The 19,622-nt window shown below is 33.1% G+C and overlaps 1 protein-coding gene across 1 annotated transcript in view; it reads right to left on the reverse strand.

Moving 5' to 3' along the window:
- LOC134228941 (AF4/FMR2 family member 4-like) overlaps positions 1-18,211 on the reverse strand; it is a 37,569-nt gene extending 19,358 nt beyond the window's left edge. The window contains exons 1-7 of the mRNA XM_062710634.1: positions 17,867-18,211; positions 8,140-8,263; positions 5,966-6,538; positions 5,310-5,339; positions 3,978-4,070; positions 1,943-1,976; positions 517-574 (exon numbers count right to left, since the gene is read on the reverse strand). Of these exons, the coding sequence (XP_062566618.1) occupies positions 517-574; positions 1,943-1,976; positions 3,978-4,070; positions 5,310-5,339; positions 5,966-6,538; positions 8,140-8,263; positions 17,867-17,883 (929 nt within the window). The 5' untranslated portion in view covers positions 17,884-18,211. The remainder of the gene's footprint in view (positions 1-516; positions 575-1,942; positions 1,977-3,977; positions 4,071-5,309; positions 5,340-5,965; positions 6,539-8,139; positions 8,264-17,866) is intronic.
- Between the last annotated feature and the right edge of the window lie 1,411 nt (positions 18,212-19,622).

The following is a 19,622-nucleotide window of genomic DNA, read 5'->3' on the forward strand; positions in this document are numbered from 1 at the left end:
ATTAGTAAGAAAAAAATTCAATCATTCTGGTTATTGCTGAATATAATCCATGAAGAAATGCAAAATTTAAGAGTAAAGGCAGACATTCTCACATAATTACATGAAAATTAAGTTCTCGCAAATTAATGATTGACAGTATTTGATTTAAAGCATAATTTTTTATGAATCATCAATGTACAAAATGATACTCCAATATATTTCTCACTTTAAAAATAGCTTAAAAATGATTTAAATTGAATCATCATTCTTTTGGGGAAAATGAATTGATATTCATTTTTTTTAAAAATGAGTTTTAAAAAATCTAGCCTAAAGCATGCGGCAATAATTTTATTTTAAGATTTATCTTTTGAAGCTTTTATACCTTTCTTTATGACTTTGACATATTAATTTATAATCTAGCAAACATTTTGAAATATTTCTTTTGAATCAACAGAAGTATCGGGAATAAATTTGTTCCTTACAAGGATTTTTAAATCAACAAAGTAAAACATGCAATCAAGAAAAAGGTTTCTTTACCTGAAATTCAATGGATTTGCACAAGGAGAATTCTTAGATCCATCTGTAATGCCATTTCCTAAAAAAAAAAAAAATAATAGCAATAAATTATCTCGACAGGAAAAAACTAATATCATTACAATGCATAACAATAATTAAATTACATTTTTCTTGCCAAAAACAAAACAAAAAAACATCATTTTTCCATTCAAATCTATTTAAATTTTCAATTCAATCTTTGGTATGAACTACTTTGGTAAGATGTTGGATCACTCTAGATCAATCTAGAGTCTGTCGATTCATATTTTAACAAAAAAGTTTATGTAAATGAGGAAGTAATCTCATTAACTAACTATTCCTCTGCATTCACGGATACTGTGATTAGGGTATTTAATTTTCAAAGATCAAACGTTTCCTTCAGATGGAATGGTTACCATCTTACAAGACCGGAAATGTTACATCCATCAATAAATAATTCACCTTAGATTTTGAACAGAGACTATTGATTTTCTGTGACATAAAATACATCACCTGATGGCATGTTTTCCAGAGATGATTGCCATTTTACTTGGTAAAAATCAATGCTTTTACATGTAGGTTAAAACCCATTTTAGATAGCAGTTTTCTCAGACAATTCAAACAATGACATAATTTTCTTATTCATTGTCATTATCTGTTTCATTTGACCTCATGACCTTGGAGTGTGATCTACTTTTGCAAACATTTACCAAACTTTAACTTTGGCTATAACTTTTGAACAGCTAGTGCTAGGGTCTCATACTCATTAGGACATGACCTTTCCAGGAAGGTGTATATTTTTGACCTTTTGACCTGAAAATCAGACCTATTTTTAAATAAAATTTAAACATTAAAGATAAGTTTTGAACATTTTGTACTAGGGCTTTCACATTTCACAGGTATATTCCTTTTGACAAGTTCATCCCTTGGATACCAACAAATTGACCTTTTGACCTTGACCTTGGAGCCTGAACTATTTTGCTACGGCACTAACATTTCACATTAGTATTTCTTATGATTAGGCCTTCCCTTAGGTCCCCTTTAATTTGACTCTTTAACATTTCCTTGGGTATGATTTTTTTTTACCTTGAGTTTGACCCAAATTAAAAAGGTTTAACCCTCAGCATAACTTTTGTGCTTGCCTCTGTATTTTACGGGTATATTCACTAAGACAAGTCCATTTTTTGGGGTAACAACACTTTTTTCATATCTTGACCTTGGAGTTTGATACATTTGAGAAACTTTCAAAATTTGCCAAATGCTGCCATACAGGGGCATCAGTGTTTCATAAACACATCTATTTTTTTTGTGAAATTGATTTTTTAAGGAAATATTGAAAATTTGAATTTTAACATCTTCAGGTTATGGATTATTATACATTTGTATTGATCCATCTTCATATTTTATCAAATAATTTAAACAAACTTACTTTGGATTTTGAATTCAGCTGTTTTGCTTGCACTCTGTAAAATAAAAAGAATTTCAATATGTCCATGAATTACAACATCAATTCTAATTCATAATTCTATTTTTATATAAATGAATTATATTCTTTAAATATTTCTACAAAACTCAATCTTCATCTCAACCTCCTGCATAAACAGTAGAGTACCAGGTCTCAATCTAATATCTCTAGTATAAATCCAAAACATTCCAAAATACAAAACTGACTTTTACTTTTAGTCAATAAAAGCTATATCCTGTTGATTAATCCTTGTAACTGATAATAGCTGCATAGATCCCTGTAGCATATTAACCTTGTGCTGAATAAGTATGTACATGAACTCAATGACATCTGGTCAACAAAATATATTATATAACAAAGTACCCGCTTGAATAAAAATGTCTAAATCATAAAACTTTCATTTTCAATTCTTTTCTTTTTTCATCAGGTTATTTCAAAACCTGTTTAACAGAAATATGTAAATTTAATATCTCTTAATCTCTTCAAACCATTACACTTATTGAATAACCTATGGATATTTAAGAAAAAGCATTTCATAAGGAATACCTTAGTAAAAATGAATACTTTAATACAACTGTATATAAACATGATTTTATTCAATTTTTTTTTTCCTGAGAGGAAAAAATGTCCATAATGTAAGGTGAGGAGAATATAAAATGTCCATAATCTAAGGTGAGGAGAATACACAATACACAAGTGTTGATTATGCATACATCATTACCATAAATTTCTCTAAAAAATTTTGTCAACGCACATATTATATAAAATATTCTTAAAACTAAATTTTGGCATTTTCATGTGCTTATTTTCTTTGAAAAAATATCACAATGAAATTAATAGAAACGGCAACATCATATTAGCATCAGTGGATAAAAGAGACAATGTTCCTGCTATCAGACTCAACTTTATTTAAACATAAAATAAGATTTTTCTGCTTCTATATAGTTTTTCCCTACTACACAGATACTGTGAAGTTATCAGGTTGATGACCTTTGCAGAACTGTACAAAGAAGTCAATTTTAAAACCTTTTAACATAATTCCACACAACCCCTCTTTGTCCTTTGCAATAACCATGGCCATCTGTGACCCCTAACAATTCTCCTCTCTTATACTACTTATTCTTTACTATCTGATGATCAATAACAAATATTATCAACCTTTTTTTTACTTTGTAACACCTTGGTACTCTACATGAAATTTTCATCTCCTTATTTCATTTATATGTTTTGTTTTTAATGACCTACTACCTAGGCATTTGGTTTATTTTACCACTCAAACCAATACCATGATAATATAACATGATATAACATTTTTGATGAAGTTTTCCCGTTATATCACAAATATAATATTTTTATCCATATGCCCTGAAAAACTGCCGAATAACGCCGGATATAGTTATATTCCACCTGAAACAGTTATGTTGCCCTCGCGAACACAGTTATGTTCCCTCACGTGCAATCATTCTCCATATTAAATACGTCGGGTTCGAAATTCACAGATGCAGTTGCTAAGCAAGCGTAAACAGTTCCGCGAAAATTAAAAAGTCGAGACAACGTCGGCGATTTGTTTATTTGAATTCAAAGGAATTAGATAATTTAATTGAGAATTTTTTTTTAAATTACAACAAAGGTTAACAACACATGTATCAGCATACTGAAAACATTCTGCCATGAAACAGGACGGGATATTTCTGAATTATACTCAGCGTACTTGTATACATGGTGTTCAATAAATATGTTCGATGATCGATTTGGGTTCAATGCTTAAAAATGTTATATACCATATATTACATGGCTAAATTCTTGGGCAGAAATACCAGAATATTTGCCCCTTGATGACAGGAAAGCCCTGGAGTGTTATGTCGCTCTCTGCCTTCAGCATAGGGCGACATAACACTCCAGGGCTTTTCTGTCACCTTGGGGCAAATATTCTGGTATGCTGCCCTTGAAGCCATGTAATATATGTATAATACCCAGGGTACTATTCTACAAGTGGTACCTTGCTGCTGGGAGAACTAGTAGGAAATGGGAACTTCTCTTCCTTGCGCGGAGTTTGAATGGCAGTGTGTGGCTGATGCATTTGGGTCATCTCCTGCAAATCAATGTAATAATTTATTATAGGGATTTTACTGTTTCCCAAACAACGATTCCCATACCTTTTTTTTTTTTAATTTAAAATCATGAAAAGTTATAAAGAAACAAAATATGTTAATGTTAATCAACAACACAAAGTGCAGTCTTATTTTGTTATTGCCCTTTAATTAAAGCCTGTTTTTCCATTTTATTATCTATTCCTCATGAAGATCATGACTTAAGATTTATTCCTCTATTGACTCACATAAAGTTTTGCTTTTAAGCTATATTTTAATTCAAAGTCTTATTTACAGTATTACTTTTGGATTAAAGCATACATTTCCATTTTATTGTCTATTCCTCATAAAGATCATGATTTAAGATTTATCCCTATGTTACTCAAATAAAATTTTCTTTTAAGCTATATATCAAAAAAAAATCCATAAGCAAAAATCTCTGGTAAGACTATAGCTCAGCTGATTTGTACAATTGACAAAATTTTAAACAATAGAAACATCAACAAATACAGCTAGATATAGTAATAGTCTGTGGTTAGGGCCCTTTGTGTGTCAAGTTTCATTGTACTTTGGCTTATACTATTATAAGAAGAGTGGCATTTTGAAATAATTTTATAGAATTTTCTATATATTTATAATTTCCATTGCAACCCCATTTATTAAACAAATCAATAAGATATTTATGTTTTTATGCTATTATAAGTTTCTAAATGTGCAGTCTACTTGTGTACATTTTCTTTTTGAAATCAGACTAGAAGCATAACTTTTTAAAGAAAAAAAGAATTCCCTTGAAATTTCTATTTTTAGTTACTATGACAACACCCTTCATGTAAATAAAAAAAAGACTTAGAGAAGTATGTCAAAGTATGGTCTAATTAAAAAATTACCAAATTAAATGGGATAAGAATCAGAATTTAAAATTGTTTATTGACAAACAAACTGATAGACATGGAAAGACAACAAACACATTACTATCACATAGGCTCTTATAGTCTTTGACCAGTAGAGCTTATATAAATACATGAAGTTCCAGCATTGTTTGCAGGCAAACTTTGACAGAAACTTCACAATAGGTTCCCTGAGAGTAAACTTTCTTATCAAAGGCTTGATGACCCTTAGGTCACTTTAGTTTTTTGAGACAATAAAAATCATCATGATAAATAAAAGATTCTAGAAATCTTTCTCTTTTTTGTCGATTTTGATATCATTCTCAACAGAGGACTTCTCATAAAAGGTTTTACCTTTAAAATATCTTCAACACTGTCCACCTCCTGAAAATAACAAGAAGTATGCATGCTTAAGATGTCAATCTGCAACATCCTTGTCAAACCAAAGTAATCAAAATCTTGATAAGCTAAGTTCAAACAATGAGATAATCTGAGATTATCTTCTCTGTAATTTTTGTTAAGATTAAATAATGTCTATAATAACACTGTCTGAATTTTCTGAAATCAAAGTGAAGAAAAAAAATGTAAATCTTTAATCAGTTCCAACAATCATTCAAGGTGAATGATTTCAAAGTTTAGAAAATAATTATTTTGTTCAAAATTGTGACTCCAGCACAGATGAAAAAAAAATCTCCTCTTTTAAATTGTCATGCCTTTAAGAAAATTCCAACTGACATTCCAATTATTTCCCATGAAAAGATAATTAAATATCTAACATTTCTCAATTTTTTTTTTTCTCAAATTACCTGTAAATTATTCATAAGAAATTCATAATCTTGATTACAAACTCACGCATTTTCCCAAACTCTGATAGAAAAACTCAGGAAATTATCTCCAGTAAATGAATCTTTGGTTCTATTATCAGAATATGGTTTCTATTTTTGGATTAAGTTCTTAGAAATATATTTATTATTTTTTTATTCCAGTGTATTTTTATAACTTTTAATTACCTTGTTGATCCTCAGTGGTGGAAGATTATGATGTTTACTTGGCTTTAGAGGAGCAGGAATGCCATTCACAGAGTGGTATTTGTTCTTATTACTTCCCTCCCCTTTCTCCTCACCGCCCTTCCCATTAACTGGGCCGTTCTTTGTGGGGGTGGTCTGTTCCTTTTTTAATGGGCTGGGGGACCGGTGTTCCTTTTTTATGGGATGATGGGGTTTGGGCTGATCTGCTTTCAGGCCATTGGAGGATGAGGAGGGTGGGTGTGCTTTTTTGTCTGATGAGGAGCCAGGATCACGCGATGAAGCTCCACGCTGTTTGTCAAGATAACTCTGATATGTATATGACTTTGCAGGAGCATTTTTAGCTGTATTTTTATCATCCAGTGATCTTTTGGCTCCCTCTGTCTCTTTTGAATGATTAGGTCTAGAGTCTGGTTTCCTATCTGGGAATGACATCCTCTTTTTATCAGGAAGAGGTGTGGCGGGCTGCTGGGTAATGCCTATAGCATCTCGGTAATTCTCCATGTTGCATTTTCCTAATGTCGCCTGAATTCTCTGGGCTATTGGATCAATATTTTTCTACAAATAAAAGTTCAGAGTTAAAACATCATTGCTATTCCCTTCCTTTTAATAAATGCATGGCTTCATTGGCTGCATAAGTAGATTTCTTATTATTTTCATGTTTTATAAATTTTCAAATTCTTGTCCAAGTGTTACACCTACAGATGAATGAATGTACAAGTATATGTGGGTATAATAGTGTTTACCATGTAATTAACTACTTACATACACCGATATAAATAGAAATACACAAGCTGCCATGTCACACACTCATAACAGCTTCACCACACTTACATCATCTAGGTATCCTTTTTACGTTAAAAGTCAGGAAATGATTGCCAAGAATATAGTTTTATTGAAATTTTATAGATTACTCTCCTTTAAACATATGCTTAATATAATGAGATTACAGTCTATTTCTAAACAACTTTTAAGCATTAATTTTTGTCATTAATTATTATTATTAATTTTAATGATTAACAAAATTAATTCCAAAGTCAATATAAAATTTGTTTTTAATTAAGAGAATTGATTTTAAACGCGAAATCTGACAAAAAGACTGAAATATTTTATAGATTTAATCTCTGCTTTATTTTCCTCTTGCAAGTTAATAGGTCAATCATATAGATTATCAACTACCATTCTATAAATAATGCAGCTCATCTTTATCAATGACCAAAATAGACTGTAGCACCAACAATTTTCATAAAAATAGACACTTTTAATGCATTTTATTTGTCGGGTAGAATGATATCGTGTGTTATATTTGGTGGGTAAATGGTACAATGTGTTATATTTGGTGGGTTTATGGCACTTAACTTCTTTTAAAAGGGAAGAGGAAGGTACTAACAACACTTAATACCTGACTGAATAACCCACACATCCTTAAAACTTACTCTATACTATTGTGTCATTAAAATTGGAAAATTTCCATGAGAATATCTCAGGTGTAAGGAAGAGATGACTTAAATAATCTATTACAAAACTGGCAATCAATCAAACACTGACAATACAGGTGCTACACTGGCCTCACTCACAAGTTTCTTAACACAGCTTAAAAGGTAAACAATCTAGGAATACTTTATATACATTGGCTGAAACGCTTTCTCGCTACTGTGATTAAGGATAACAAATTAACTTTTTTAAATAGCCTGTGTGATGCTATGTTCCAGATCAGTCAAGGAATATGGGGAGGATCAATTATTCATTATTTTGTCTGCCACATCAAACATCACATGAATTTTATTTGACCATGGACAAACACACATTTGTATTATAAACAACTTGTATATTATACATTTGTATATTATATTTAATATATGAGAATAGCTCAACTTGCACATCTTGATTAAGACTTTGATTTCTTCAAGAATTTCTTTACCCTGTTTAAGTTCTACTTACAATCATAGGCACTCCCCATATAATTCTGTAAACGATGAAAGATAAGTATATATAGGTCTACTCGTCTATACTATAGAATCAGTTGATTTTATGGTATAGAGGGGTAGACATATATATAAATACGGGTACTTAATTTCGCCATTTACAGAATTACACGGGGAGCGCCTATGCTTGCAATAAAATGTTTCAGGGAAATCTTATTACACATGATGTGGTACCTTTTTGACTGGTTCGGAGAAGAGACAAGTGTTCGTGCTGATTTCATTCTTCCTCTGTCCTTCCATAAATTTGCGGGCTTGATTCTCCCTCTCTCTGCGAGCCTGCTCTTTTTTCCTCTCCATACTACAAGTAAATAAACATTCTAATGAATCGCCATACATTAACTTAGCCTCTGTCTGTTAAGTGTATTAACTTTATTTATTTCAAAATGATAACACTGCTGAGTTGGTTACCAATCAATACTACTACTGGATAAACTCCACATCTGCCAAATGCTGAAGCTTTGCAGAGAAAATGCATTTTCTACTCAATTTCTCACAAACCATCAATCATCAAAATATACAGTGTACATGATATTAAAGATAATGTCTTCTTGCATACGAAGATATAAAAGTAAGTAAAACTATATTCATAATATTATGGCTTGAAGTCATTCCCCTTTCCATATTTTGTTATTAATGACAACAAAATTAATACTGTCTTCACAGATATAATCTACTAAATGAACAGTAAGAGGATCTTCTGGGACTCCATCATTAGTACTTATAAACTATTTCTGCATTCTAAAGAGATCAAGTTAGCTTACAGGGGCTAAAGTGTTAAAACCATAAACATGCTAAAACAAATATGCTCCCAATAAGAGCCAAGGGCACTTAAAAATAATGAAAGAGTCCTTGTTAGATTTACTGATTATGTTACATAAGTAACTGATGGTAAGTGATTTAAAAAAGATATCAATAGCAACACACTGAAGATGTTCAGGTTTTTCTTTTCTGACAAACTTGTGGAAAATCAAATTAATTGAGCTTTTCTCTTACTAATTACAGCTCAGGTTAAATAATCAAACTGAATTGCAAACAATGCTCTTCAAATGATGCAGGGGCATTCAGTTAGGGCTGACCAGACTATAGATGAATCACATTCAAATGGAGAGTTTATCAATAAAATCATTTAAACCTTAATTTGTGTCCTATCTTACAATTTTATTGGTTATCTAAAAACCCATTAACTACTGTTTAAATCATAGTATAAATGTATAATTCCAATCTTCATTTTATTTATTGATTTCCTGTGTTTTGATTGGACGAGAACACGTTCCAGAAAATTTTTACACATCGATAAATTCTTTCAATCAGAACTATTTTCTTGACGACACTACTAGGTTATCGTATAAACAATGAAAGCAGTTATTTCTGGGTCTGTTCTGGCTAAATAATGAATACAAGAAACTTGAAATTTAATTAGGGCTTAAACAAAACTGGCAACATACTAGACTGCCTAACTGATGGACGCCGTGAAAATGTTTATGTCACTGTCCGATCACGAGTGTGAATTTTAAAAATCGCTGTCTCAACGTTCATACGTAGAAAATAAGCTCAGTCTGTATCGTTTTGACAGGGAAAAGAAACGTACCTCAAACTCTTGCCCTATTAGCATCAAATTCATATTTACTTTCTATATCGTTCCTCAATCTTTGAATAAACAAGTGCAAATTGAAGGCGTCGTCGGTCTGCAACTTTCGTTATGAGAGTTGTTGTTTATGTCAACATGGCCATGGTCAAAGACGAACTATTCTGAAGTAAACTCGTAATTACGATATTTGTTGACTTAAACAACATTCGATTAGTTGTTATAAGTTTATTTATCGATTGTTTTGACAATTTAAGCTGAACTCTATCGAAATTCATCTCGATTACGTTCCTTTAGGTAAAATGTATTCCTACGCCGTCCAGAAATAACGGATTGTATGGAGGCCTCAAAAAGAAATAATTTAAATATTTTTAAAAATTCGATATTGGAATTATAAGAATTAAACGTACTTTTTGAAAAATTTATCGATGTGTAAACTCTTGACATTTTACTCACAAACTTAACATAAAAGTGCTTCGCACTTTTATTTAGTTTGTGAGTAAAATTTCAAAAAGAACGTTTAATCCTATAATATATATATTTTAAAAATCATTTTGTTATTGAGTGCTTCTCGTGTTCTTGTATCAGAGCTAGATGTGTTAATGGTAACAGAGATTTGTTTGAAACCATTTGATAGGTATTAATTAAGGTTAATTTTGGACACACAATTCTGTGGAATAATTACTGAAAACAATGACATTATTGGAAAGTTACTTCTATTATAAACAATAGGATAGGAAAAAGGGAGGAGGGGAGGAGAAGGGAGGTGTGTTTGTGTGTGTGGGGTGGGGCTGTGGCATTTCTCCTGTAAGTGAAAAATCACCAGGAAACAGACTCATGGGGCAAATTCAGAAAAAAATGTTATTTCCATGTTGAATGTAGCAATGAATATTCTAATGTCTTCTAATGACACATACACTAGTCATGATGATTTATGAATAATGCTGTTCAGTAAATGCAAACAGATAATATATATGTGAGATATCCCTGCACTACTAAACATTATCTAGCTGTCTTTACACTAGACAATTGCCATCATGCTCCATATATTCAAAGTACTAACATCCTCTTTTTTTTCTTCTCTGCAATAATTATATGATTAATGTCAAACAAACATAGTTTTACTGACCCAGATGACAGTATATTATTCTTTTCACAACTGTCCTTGGAAAATAAGGTAAGATCAGTAGAAGTTCAAGATCTTACCAATCTACACAGAAATATCAAGGCAAAACTCGGAAAGCAATACAGTTACATAAAATACACTTCAAAAGACTAGGAAAAATGGTGGACTTTCATCCTTTAGCAATATGTTTATACTGCACCAATTACAAATTCATCATTATGCTTTTGACAGATTTTTAATTTGTTTGGCAGCATATTTAAAAAACACTAATTCCCACATATTTCCACCTAGCTTTATATATGAAAAGGATTTTTCTATGTATACTGCATACATGTCAAGTTATAACTGATTAATAATATGTTTCATGCTTTGTCATGCAGTTATAATAGTGATGAAAATTGAAGTCTGCATAAAGCTCTTGCTAATACAATTTAAAGTTAAAAAAACCCAAACTTTTCATTATTCATTCAGTTGAAATACTAGTTTTTGTCTTTTTTGCAGTCAACACCACTTTATTTTATTCTAATACATTTTAACTTAATGTAAAACATGCTAATCAAAAATTATACATTACTGAAATTATCATTGGTCAGAACAAATATTTTGATTAAGAAATTTGTGAGCAAATGCTGCTATGTATACTCCTGCTCTGAGACTGATGTGAATTTGGGATGAACAGTATGGAAAGGATGAACAGGAAGTTGACATTGGATTCATACAAAAATAGATCCCCACATGGCATGCCAAAACAAAAAGTATGTGTGCTAACATTTAATGCATCTACTAAGAGAAGTTGCTGAGAAATTGTGACAAAAATCTGTTACAGCAGACAGACACACAAGAATAAAACGTATAAAAAATATACCCTGGCCCTCTATTTCATGGCAGGAGTATTATAATTTTTTTTCCCTAAACGTACAGTTCTATTTCAATGAAAAGTAAATCTTCGAACAGAGAGTGATTATTTTCATTTCAGATATGACCTTGATCCAAGCCATTTTGAAACACATTATTTACACAATTGAACTCCCATCATTTCACCAATAAACTCAGACTAATATGTGGATAGGCTATTGGCTTGTGGTATGCCTGCATTTGGGCATTAAATGTCTGAAATTTATGACCATACAGTGTAGAGTTTACTTGAGTGTAAAGCCACCAAGTCTAATCAACAGTATGATCTGTTTTAGCTGTAGAACTGTAGTGTTATGATTTTTTGTTTTAGTCTTTAACAATAAAAGATAAAAGACTAAAATTAATATAAAACCATAATGTTGGTATATGACTAAAATATATAACCATAATGCTAAAAAATCTGCTGTATCTATCAAAAAAATCTACCGGTACAATTTCCTGGGTCAAGCAATTTGTTTCAAATTTCATTTGCTAGTAAACAAAATATGTTACTGCAACTAAAAGGCTTTATTTCATTGCAAATGATGCAAATAATAAATTTCTAGAATATAAAGAAATTGTAAACCTTAATTCTGTGACGTTCAAATTCTACCCTTCTGAAACCATATCCTTATTATTCTATACAAATATTTTTCACTTCAAATTCTATTTTTGCGCAACTTTGAATGAAAATTTAAAATCTACATGGTGAAACCTATTCATTTTATTCATTGAAACATGACACAAGTTGTTATTTTCAAAATTTTTGACAAAAGTTTGTTTGTATCATCTGTCCTTAATTAGAGTAACAAATTCAATGATTTAATATATGTACTATAAAAATTCTGAATAATTTTTCAAAATCTAAAACAAAATAAGCACCAAACTGTTGAAATCTATGAACTGTTGCAAACTGGGAAAACCCGAGAGAGTTTAGATACAACTCTAAGTAACAGGAGAGAAAATATATGACCCTGTACTGAACAATCTGCTAGATCTTGGCTAATTCATGCAGACTTGGCATTGGTTTCTCACTCCATAGTGTCACAGACAAGTAGAGATAAATGGGAAATAGTGCTACTTTTTCCTTCCCCTTCGTCGACAGATTTTGTTAGTCTACTATGGAATATATAACTTCAGCTTCAGTCTCTTTTTTCTCAAGTATTACATCTGTATTATGGTGTTTTTTTTATAATTTCAAATAAACATGTATGCAGTTCGAATTAGCAGACTTCAGATATGTCTGCTATGCTAAAAAATTACTTCAAATGAAACAAAACTGAAAGAGAATCCAACGTAATGTCTGAAAGTACATAAAATATTCAAAGAAATGTTTGCATATGTTCATGATGTTGGCCATGCTTTACATTGGTATTTTAATTAATCGACAATTAAGTTAAAAGGAATGGTGACTGCTGCTTTTCCCTCACCTGTATTCATTTATCACCAAATATACCTACATTGAATAGATAAACTGACCTAATTTTACAAAAGCATCAAACTACTGAAAAGACCTTGCGTTACTTCTGATTAATGATCCTCAAATGTATTCTACATTGACATTGCACAAAAGTGGGGTAACAAACATTGAGTACATTGAGTACATTATCTCCAACATTAACTGTTTAAATTCCATAATGCAATATTTCAAGGAAGAAAACATAGATGAAAAATATGAGCATTGAATTTATTTTTAAATTACTTTATTTGAAAAGTTACACAAGTGTAATCAATTGTGTGTGTTTGTGTGTCTGTGAGGCTCAAAACAGTACAATTACCAAGCTAGATCACATCATGATTTTTAGCATCACATCAAAACTACTTAGTACATCTGTGTCTTTACCAATGGACTAATTTAGAATCAGTGTAACTCATAAAGATCAATTATGAGTGACATTTGTCCCATATCAGAACCAATATCAGGGTACTAAACAACACCACAAAACCCTGGCAGTTTGTCCCACATCAGGACCACTACAGGACAACACCACAAAACCCTGTATTTGCTCGTTCAACCCATGAAGTGACAATGGTACATAAGTAAGATTTTCAATGTTAAATATTTTAACTGTAACATATCTAAAACAGTAATAAGTAAAAACACTTATAATTTATATGAAAAGGTAGTTTGGAGTTATTAAAATTGTATATCTGACAACACCACAAAACCGTACAATAGGACCATGCTGCTGTGATTTACAGTTTATCCCACATCAGAAACACTAAAGGACAACACCACAAAACCCTGACAGTTTGTCCCACATCAGGACCACTACCTGACAACACCACAAAACCCTGACAGTTTATCCCACATCAGAACCACTACAGGACAACACCACAAAACCCTGACATCCCACATCAGAAACACTATTTGACAACACCACAAAACCCTGACAGTTTGTACAGGACAACACCACAAAACCCTGACAGTTTGTCCCACATCAGAACCACTACAGGACAACACCACAAAACCCTGACAGTTTGTCCCACATCAGAACTACTACAGGACAACAACACAAAAACCTGGCAGTTTGTCCCACATCAGAACCACTATAGGACAACAACACAAAACCCTGACAGTTTGTCCAACATCAGAACCACTACAGAACAACACCACAAAAGTCTGACAGTTTGTCCCACTCAAGACAATGCCACAAAACCCTGACAGTTCCCACATAAGAACCACTACAGGACAACATCACAAAACCCTGACAGTTTGTCCCCACTTCAAGACAATGCCCCATAACCCTAATAGTTTGTCCCACATCAGGACCACTACAGAACAATGCCGCAAAAACTTGACAGTTTGTCCCACATCAGGACAACTACAGGACAACATCATAAAACCCTGACAGTTTGTCCCACTACAAGACAATGCCCCATAACCCTGACAGTTTGTCCCAGGTCAGAACTACTACAGTACAACACCACAAAACCCTGACAGTTTGTCCCACATCAGGACCACTACCTGACAACACCACAAAACCTTGACAGTTTGTCCCACATCAGAACCACTACCTGACAACACCACAAAACCCTGACAGTTTATCCCACATCAGAAACACTACAGGACAACACCACAAAACCCTGACAGTTTATCCCACATCAGGACCACTACCTGACAACACCACAAAACCCTGACAGTTTATCCCACATCAGAACCACTACAGGACAACATCACAAAACCCTGACAGTTTGTCCCACATCAGAACCACTTCAGGGCAAAGCCACAAATCCCTGACAATTCTACAAGCCAACACCACAAAACCCTGACAGTTTGTCCCACATCAGGACCACTACAGGACAACAAAACAACAACAAAAAACCCTGACAGTTTGTCCCACATCAGAACCACTACCTGACAACACCACAAAACCCTGACAGTTTGTCCCACATCAGGACCACTACAGGACAATACCACAAAACCTTGACAGTTTGTCCCACATCAGAACTACTACCTGACAACACCACAAAACCCTGACAGTTTATCCCACATCAGAACCACTACCTGACAACACCACAAAACCCTGACAGTTTGTCCCACATCAGGACCACTACAGGACAACACCACAAAACCCTGACAGTTTATCCCACATCAGAACCACTACCTGACAACACCACAAAACCCTGACAGTTTGTCCCACATCAGGACCACTACAGGACAACACCATAAAACCTTGACAGTTTGTCCCACATCAGAACCACTACAGGATAACACCACAAGTTGTGTGTGTAAGGCTTTCAATTTAGACTTTGTAAACTAAAAGACAGAGTCAAGTGACCTCAACTTAATTAACACTGAAGTATGAATTGATTTAAATATATATGCAATTTAATATGGTTGACAGGTAAAATTGCATTTTTGCAATTATTTGCTGTAAACTAATTTGATTTTGCAAATTTCTCTGTAATGTTATAACTGTTGTTAAAAAATTAAATTATCTTGTTATACATGAATAATAAAAATTGTATGGACACATTGTATAACACCTGAAGTTGCAACAAAAATATTTTACTGAACCATAGTGTTTTGACTGCATGGAATTCTATTGCATAAAGCATTTTAGCTACACATAAATTACATGTATTCCCAGTTAGAGGAACAAAATAGAAAAAACATCACTTTAAACAGCATAAAAATCAAATTTTCATGATACTTTAAGACAAAATTATTCACAAAACTGAATATGGTATTGCTAATAGAAATGTACTTCAAATCAAAGTATTCTTGCACTTATTTCCAGAACAAACTGGTTTGCATATTTAATTTGTAGGATACAATAATAATGCACATATTTTTCATGTTTATGTCTTGTTAAATATCTAATTATACCTAATATTGTTGCAGTTGGTCATGATACAAAAGTGCAAAGAAGTATGCCAAATATGATGGATTGAAATTTTTGGATCCTTGCAAGATTTTTTTACTCATATGAAATACTAGCATATGCCAGAGAAAGGCCTCAAATTTAGACCTTTACTAGACACTTAAGGCTTTGTTGCTGTTAGGGATCTAATCCTGCCAATGCCTACCTTGAAACAAAACCTATATTTTAAGGGTATCATCTGAAAAAACCTGCAATGTCCTCTTTAAAGTGCCAAGCACTTGGCAAAGGAACAGTTGCTACTGCCTGCGTCATGTACATCTTTAGTTATTGACTTTAGGTCTGTCATTCCCAAGGTACAGCCTTTCAGTTTCAATGAATGAGTTAGTGCACTACTGGCCAAGATACCAAGACAATACTTTATTAACTACCAACTCCTACTGAGGCACCTAGTGGCCTAAAGTGTTTTAAACAGATACTTATGTTTTGCAAGCAAATTTCAAGACATTTATTAACTTGTGACAAAATACTTTTTGCTTCAATAACATGTTGCTAACCACTGCCCAAATGTAAGAACCTCCCCAATTCTGAGATAAAGTTATACTTAGAATCCAAACCATGGCTTGAGACAATAACCTTCAATCGATGAAGTCAGAAAGCAAATTGAGGCCTTCTGAAGTTCTTGGAAAGTGATCACAACAATGAACTATGGAATTTATGAAATGTATCGAACCGATCGACATACAAAAATAAGACAGAGGAAGTGGGGCTGGATTGGACACACATTAAGGAAGTCACCATCCAGCATCACACGCCAGGCCCTGACTTGGAACCCACAGCGCAAAAGAAAAAGAGGACGTCCTAGAAACACCTGGAGGCGTGATTCGGAGTCGGAGCTAAAGATGCAGGACATGACCTGGCATGATGCAGCTAGAGCAGCTCAGAATCGTGTTCGTTGGAGGACTGTTGTTGATGGCCTATGTTCCTCACGGAACGACAGGCCTAAATAAGTAAGTAAGTATGTTCCATAATAAAATCAACAAATGCTTGGGGCTATGTTTAGGGAGGGGGTTCAACAATGGTAAAATATCAAATATAGTAGGCAATTTTTTTTTTAACTTTAGGATGGTCTCATTACAACTCTTCCAGAAAAAAATATAATGAGGATTGTATCTTTGAGAATTATAGGGGAGTTTTGATGGGAAAGTTTTCACTGGAGTTTCAGTCATTAGTGTAATATTCAATCTACCTGATAATTCATTAGTCCAGAAGAATGTGTCCGAGGCATGTGTTTGAGCATTAGTAACTGACATCACAGTATCTGTGTCTCTGGGGGTGCACACTTCTTTATCTTGGTCACACTTTTACAGGGGGATGTGTACCGAGAAAAGTGATGCCGAGATCAAACGTTAGCTCATATAAGTTTAATGGCCCTACAGCTGGACAGAGGACCTCATGAGCACATCTTGTTTACTTTTTGTATAGCATCTGCCTTTGTGATTATCTAGAGCAAACTTTTCAACACTTACAAGTTAACTCTGAAATTTTGTGTTACCAAGGCATTTAACTCTAAATTCTCCATTCGTTTTGGAGTTACTTCTTACCTAGTGACTCGACATAAAAGCAGCATTTAATGACTATTTTAAAATATTTGCTGTTACTTATTACACATATCAGTGTTACATGTGCTGAACCACCCAAATTGAAAATTTAAAAAATTGTTTTTTGAATTTCATTGGTAACTAGTTTATATTATTACATAATATATGTACGATATTATGCATGTAAACATTTATAATCAGTTTTGTCTTTAAGCCAGTAAAGTGAAAAGTCGGGTCGGATAGTTCACTTTCTTTGGGATCTGATTTGTTGTCTAGCATATCTGAACAAGGCCATGCAGAGATGTCAAACAGTTCGACGCTCCTTATATGGATGTAGTGCTTTTAGGGATATATTTGTTTATAAACGTACCTGTTCCTTGCGTCCATTGTGATTTCAATAAATTTTATGACTGTTTCCAATATACAGACTTAGGAATATTGAGATAATGTTTGTGACTTCATGTCATTCCACGAAGAAGTGGTCCCAATATGTCTATTTCGTCTACATTATGACACAAGTTCCATGTACGTTTCACAACACAATATCTGTTTAAACTCGATGTTTTGTACAAACAAGTTTTGGTATGAACATTGGAAGTTCCATCAGTCATTCGTAGACGGAGATATGAAAATTTTCACAAAGATAAATATAAATTTCTGGAGTATTCAGCAGTTTTCCTCCATTATTACCCTATTTACAGATGTTCGGAAATAAGGCAAATTCTTCCGCGACGTCAACATAAATATAAAAAGTTTCCTAGAAAATATTTGAGCAGTATTAGTTGTATATGTTGTTTTTCGAAAAATTGTTGATATGTTACTGAACATGAGCAAGTCAACGTTATTATTACTCGGATAATTTTTATAAATTAAAGTACATATCATTTTTATTACATCGGAGTGAGGTCAAAAGGAGTAAAAAGGCTTTCGTACTTCCTCGGATCTGTCCGTCATGCATACGATCTACAAATATACACCGGAAAGCTGCGAGTGTGTACGATTTATAAGTTCCACTAAGGTTTGACAATAAAAACATTAAATTCAAAATATGTTGGATTCAGTAAATATTAGAAAACATAAATATTTTATCATATGCCCATGTACATGTGTGTGTGTTAATTTGTGTGTATGTAACTTTTCTTTCAGAACTTTCTGTCTTTATCTATTCTAGGCCTATCGTAAAAAAAACTTTTAAGCCTTGGAAAATGAAATTATCTTATCTATAAATCCAGAAAAAGCCACGAAAGCCAAGGACTTCATTTCGAGTCCTTTAATATAAGAACTAGTTTTGCGGCTGTCTTAATATCTTAGACATTTTTTTTTTTGAAAAGATGAGTTTGACTACCAATATTCCCTCTACCTGATCCTTATAAAGGGCTCACGAAGGGTGTCGCCGGTCAATATGAGATGCTTAATCCCTCTTCACACCTGATCCCACTTATGGAATACAGTCCATGGCCAGGGGTCCGATTGATAATTAATAATTTGTCATTTAGAAACCCTCATAACACATAATCATAACAGTTAAGGATTTTTTAACATCGATCAATGTTCATAATATTTTCATCTTTTTCAGCCTAAACTATAAAATCTGTATTACTTGTATTTTCCATATTTCCCTCAAGACGTATCTATACGAGTGACTTTTTGAATGGGACGTGTAACAACATAAAATCAATAAATCATTATATATCTATTTTGCTCCGCATAGGGATAGGATAAATTTGGGAAAATGTCAGTTACCATTGTCTAAACCTGAAAATTCTATTTCGTGTGAGGGTGTGTGTGTGTGTTGTGTGTGTGTGTGTGGGGGGGGGGGGGTGTTAGGTTCGAACTTTTTCAGTACCAAATTTTTTTCCCCAAATACTACCACTGCACCTTCTTTGAATACGTGCCAGCTGAAAGTGGGTGGGTGGGGGTGGGGGGCAACCTCCGCCCTGATCTTCAATGCCTGTATTATGTCTATCTTTGCAAAAAAAAAAAGCCCCCCCCCCCCCCCGCCGTTCCGACGCCACGGCATGTGCAACATTTACAATGTTCTCATTTTTTTTTTTATGTAAGATGATTTCTGTAAGATTTTCATTTACTTAGTATTTAAAAGATTGTAAGATGAAACATGTTCACGA

The sequence above is a fragment of the Saccostrea cucullata genome, unplaced genomic scaffold (genome assembly GCF_032062105.1).
Source record: "Saccostrea cucullata isolate Sc308-1 unplaced genomic scaffold, CSIRO_AGI_Scuc_v1 ctg341, whole genome shotgun sequence".
Classification (NCBI taxonomy): domain Eukaryota; kingdom Metazoa; phylum Mollusca; class Bivalvia; order Ostreida; family Ostreidae; genus Saccostrea; species Saccostrea cuccullata.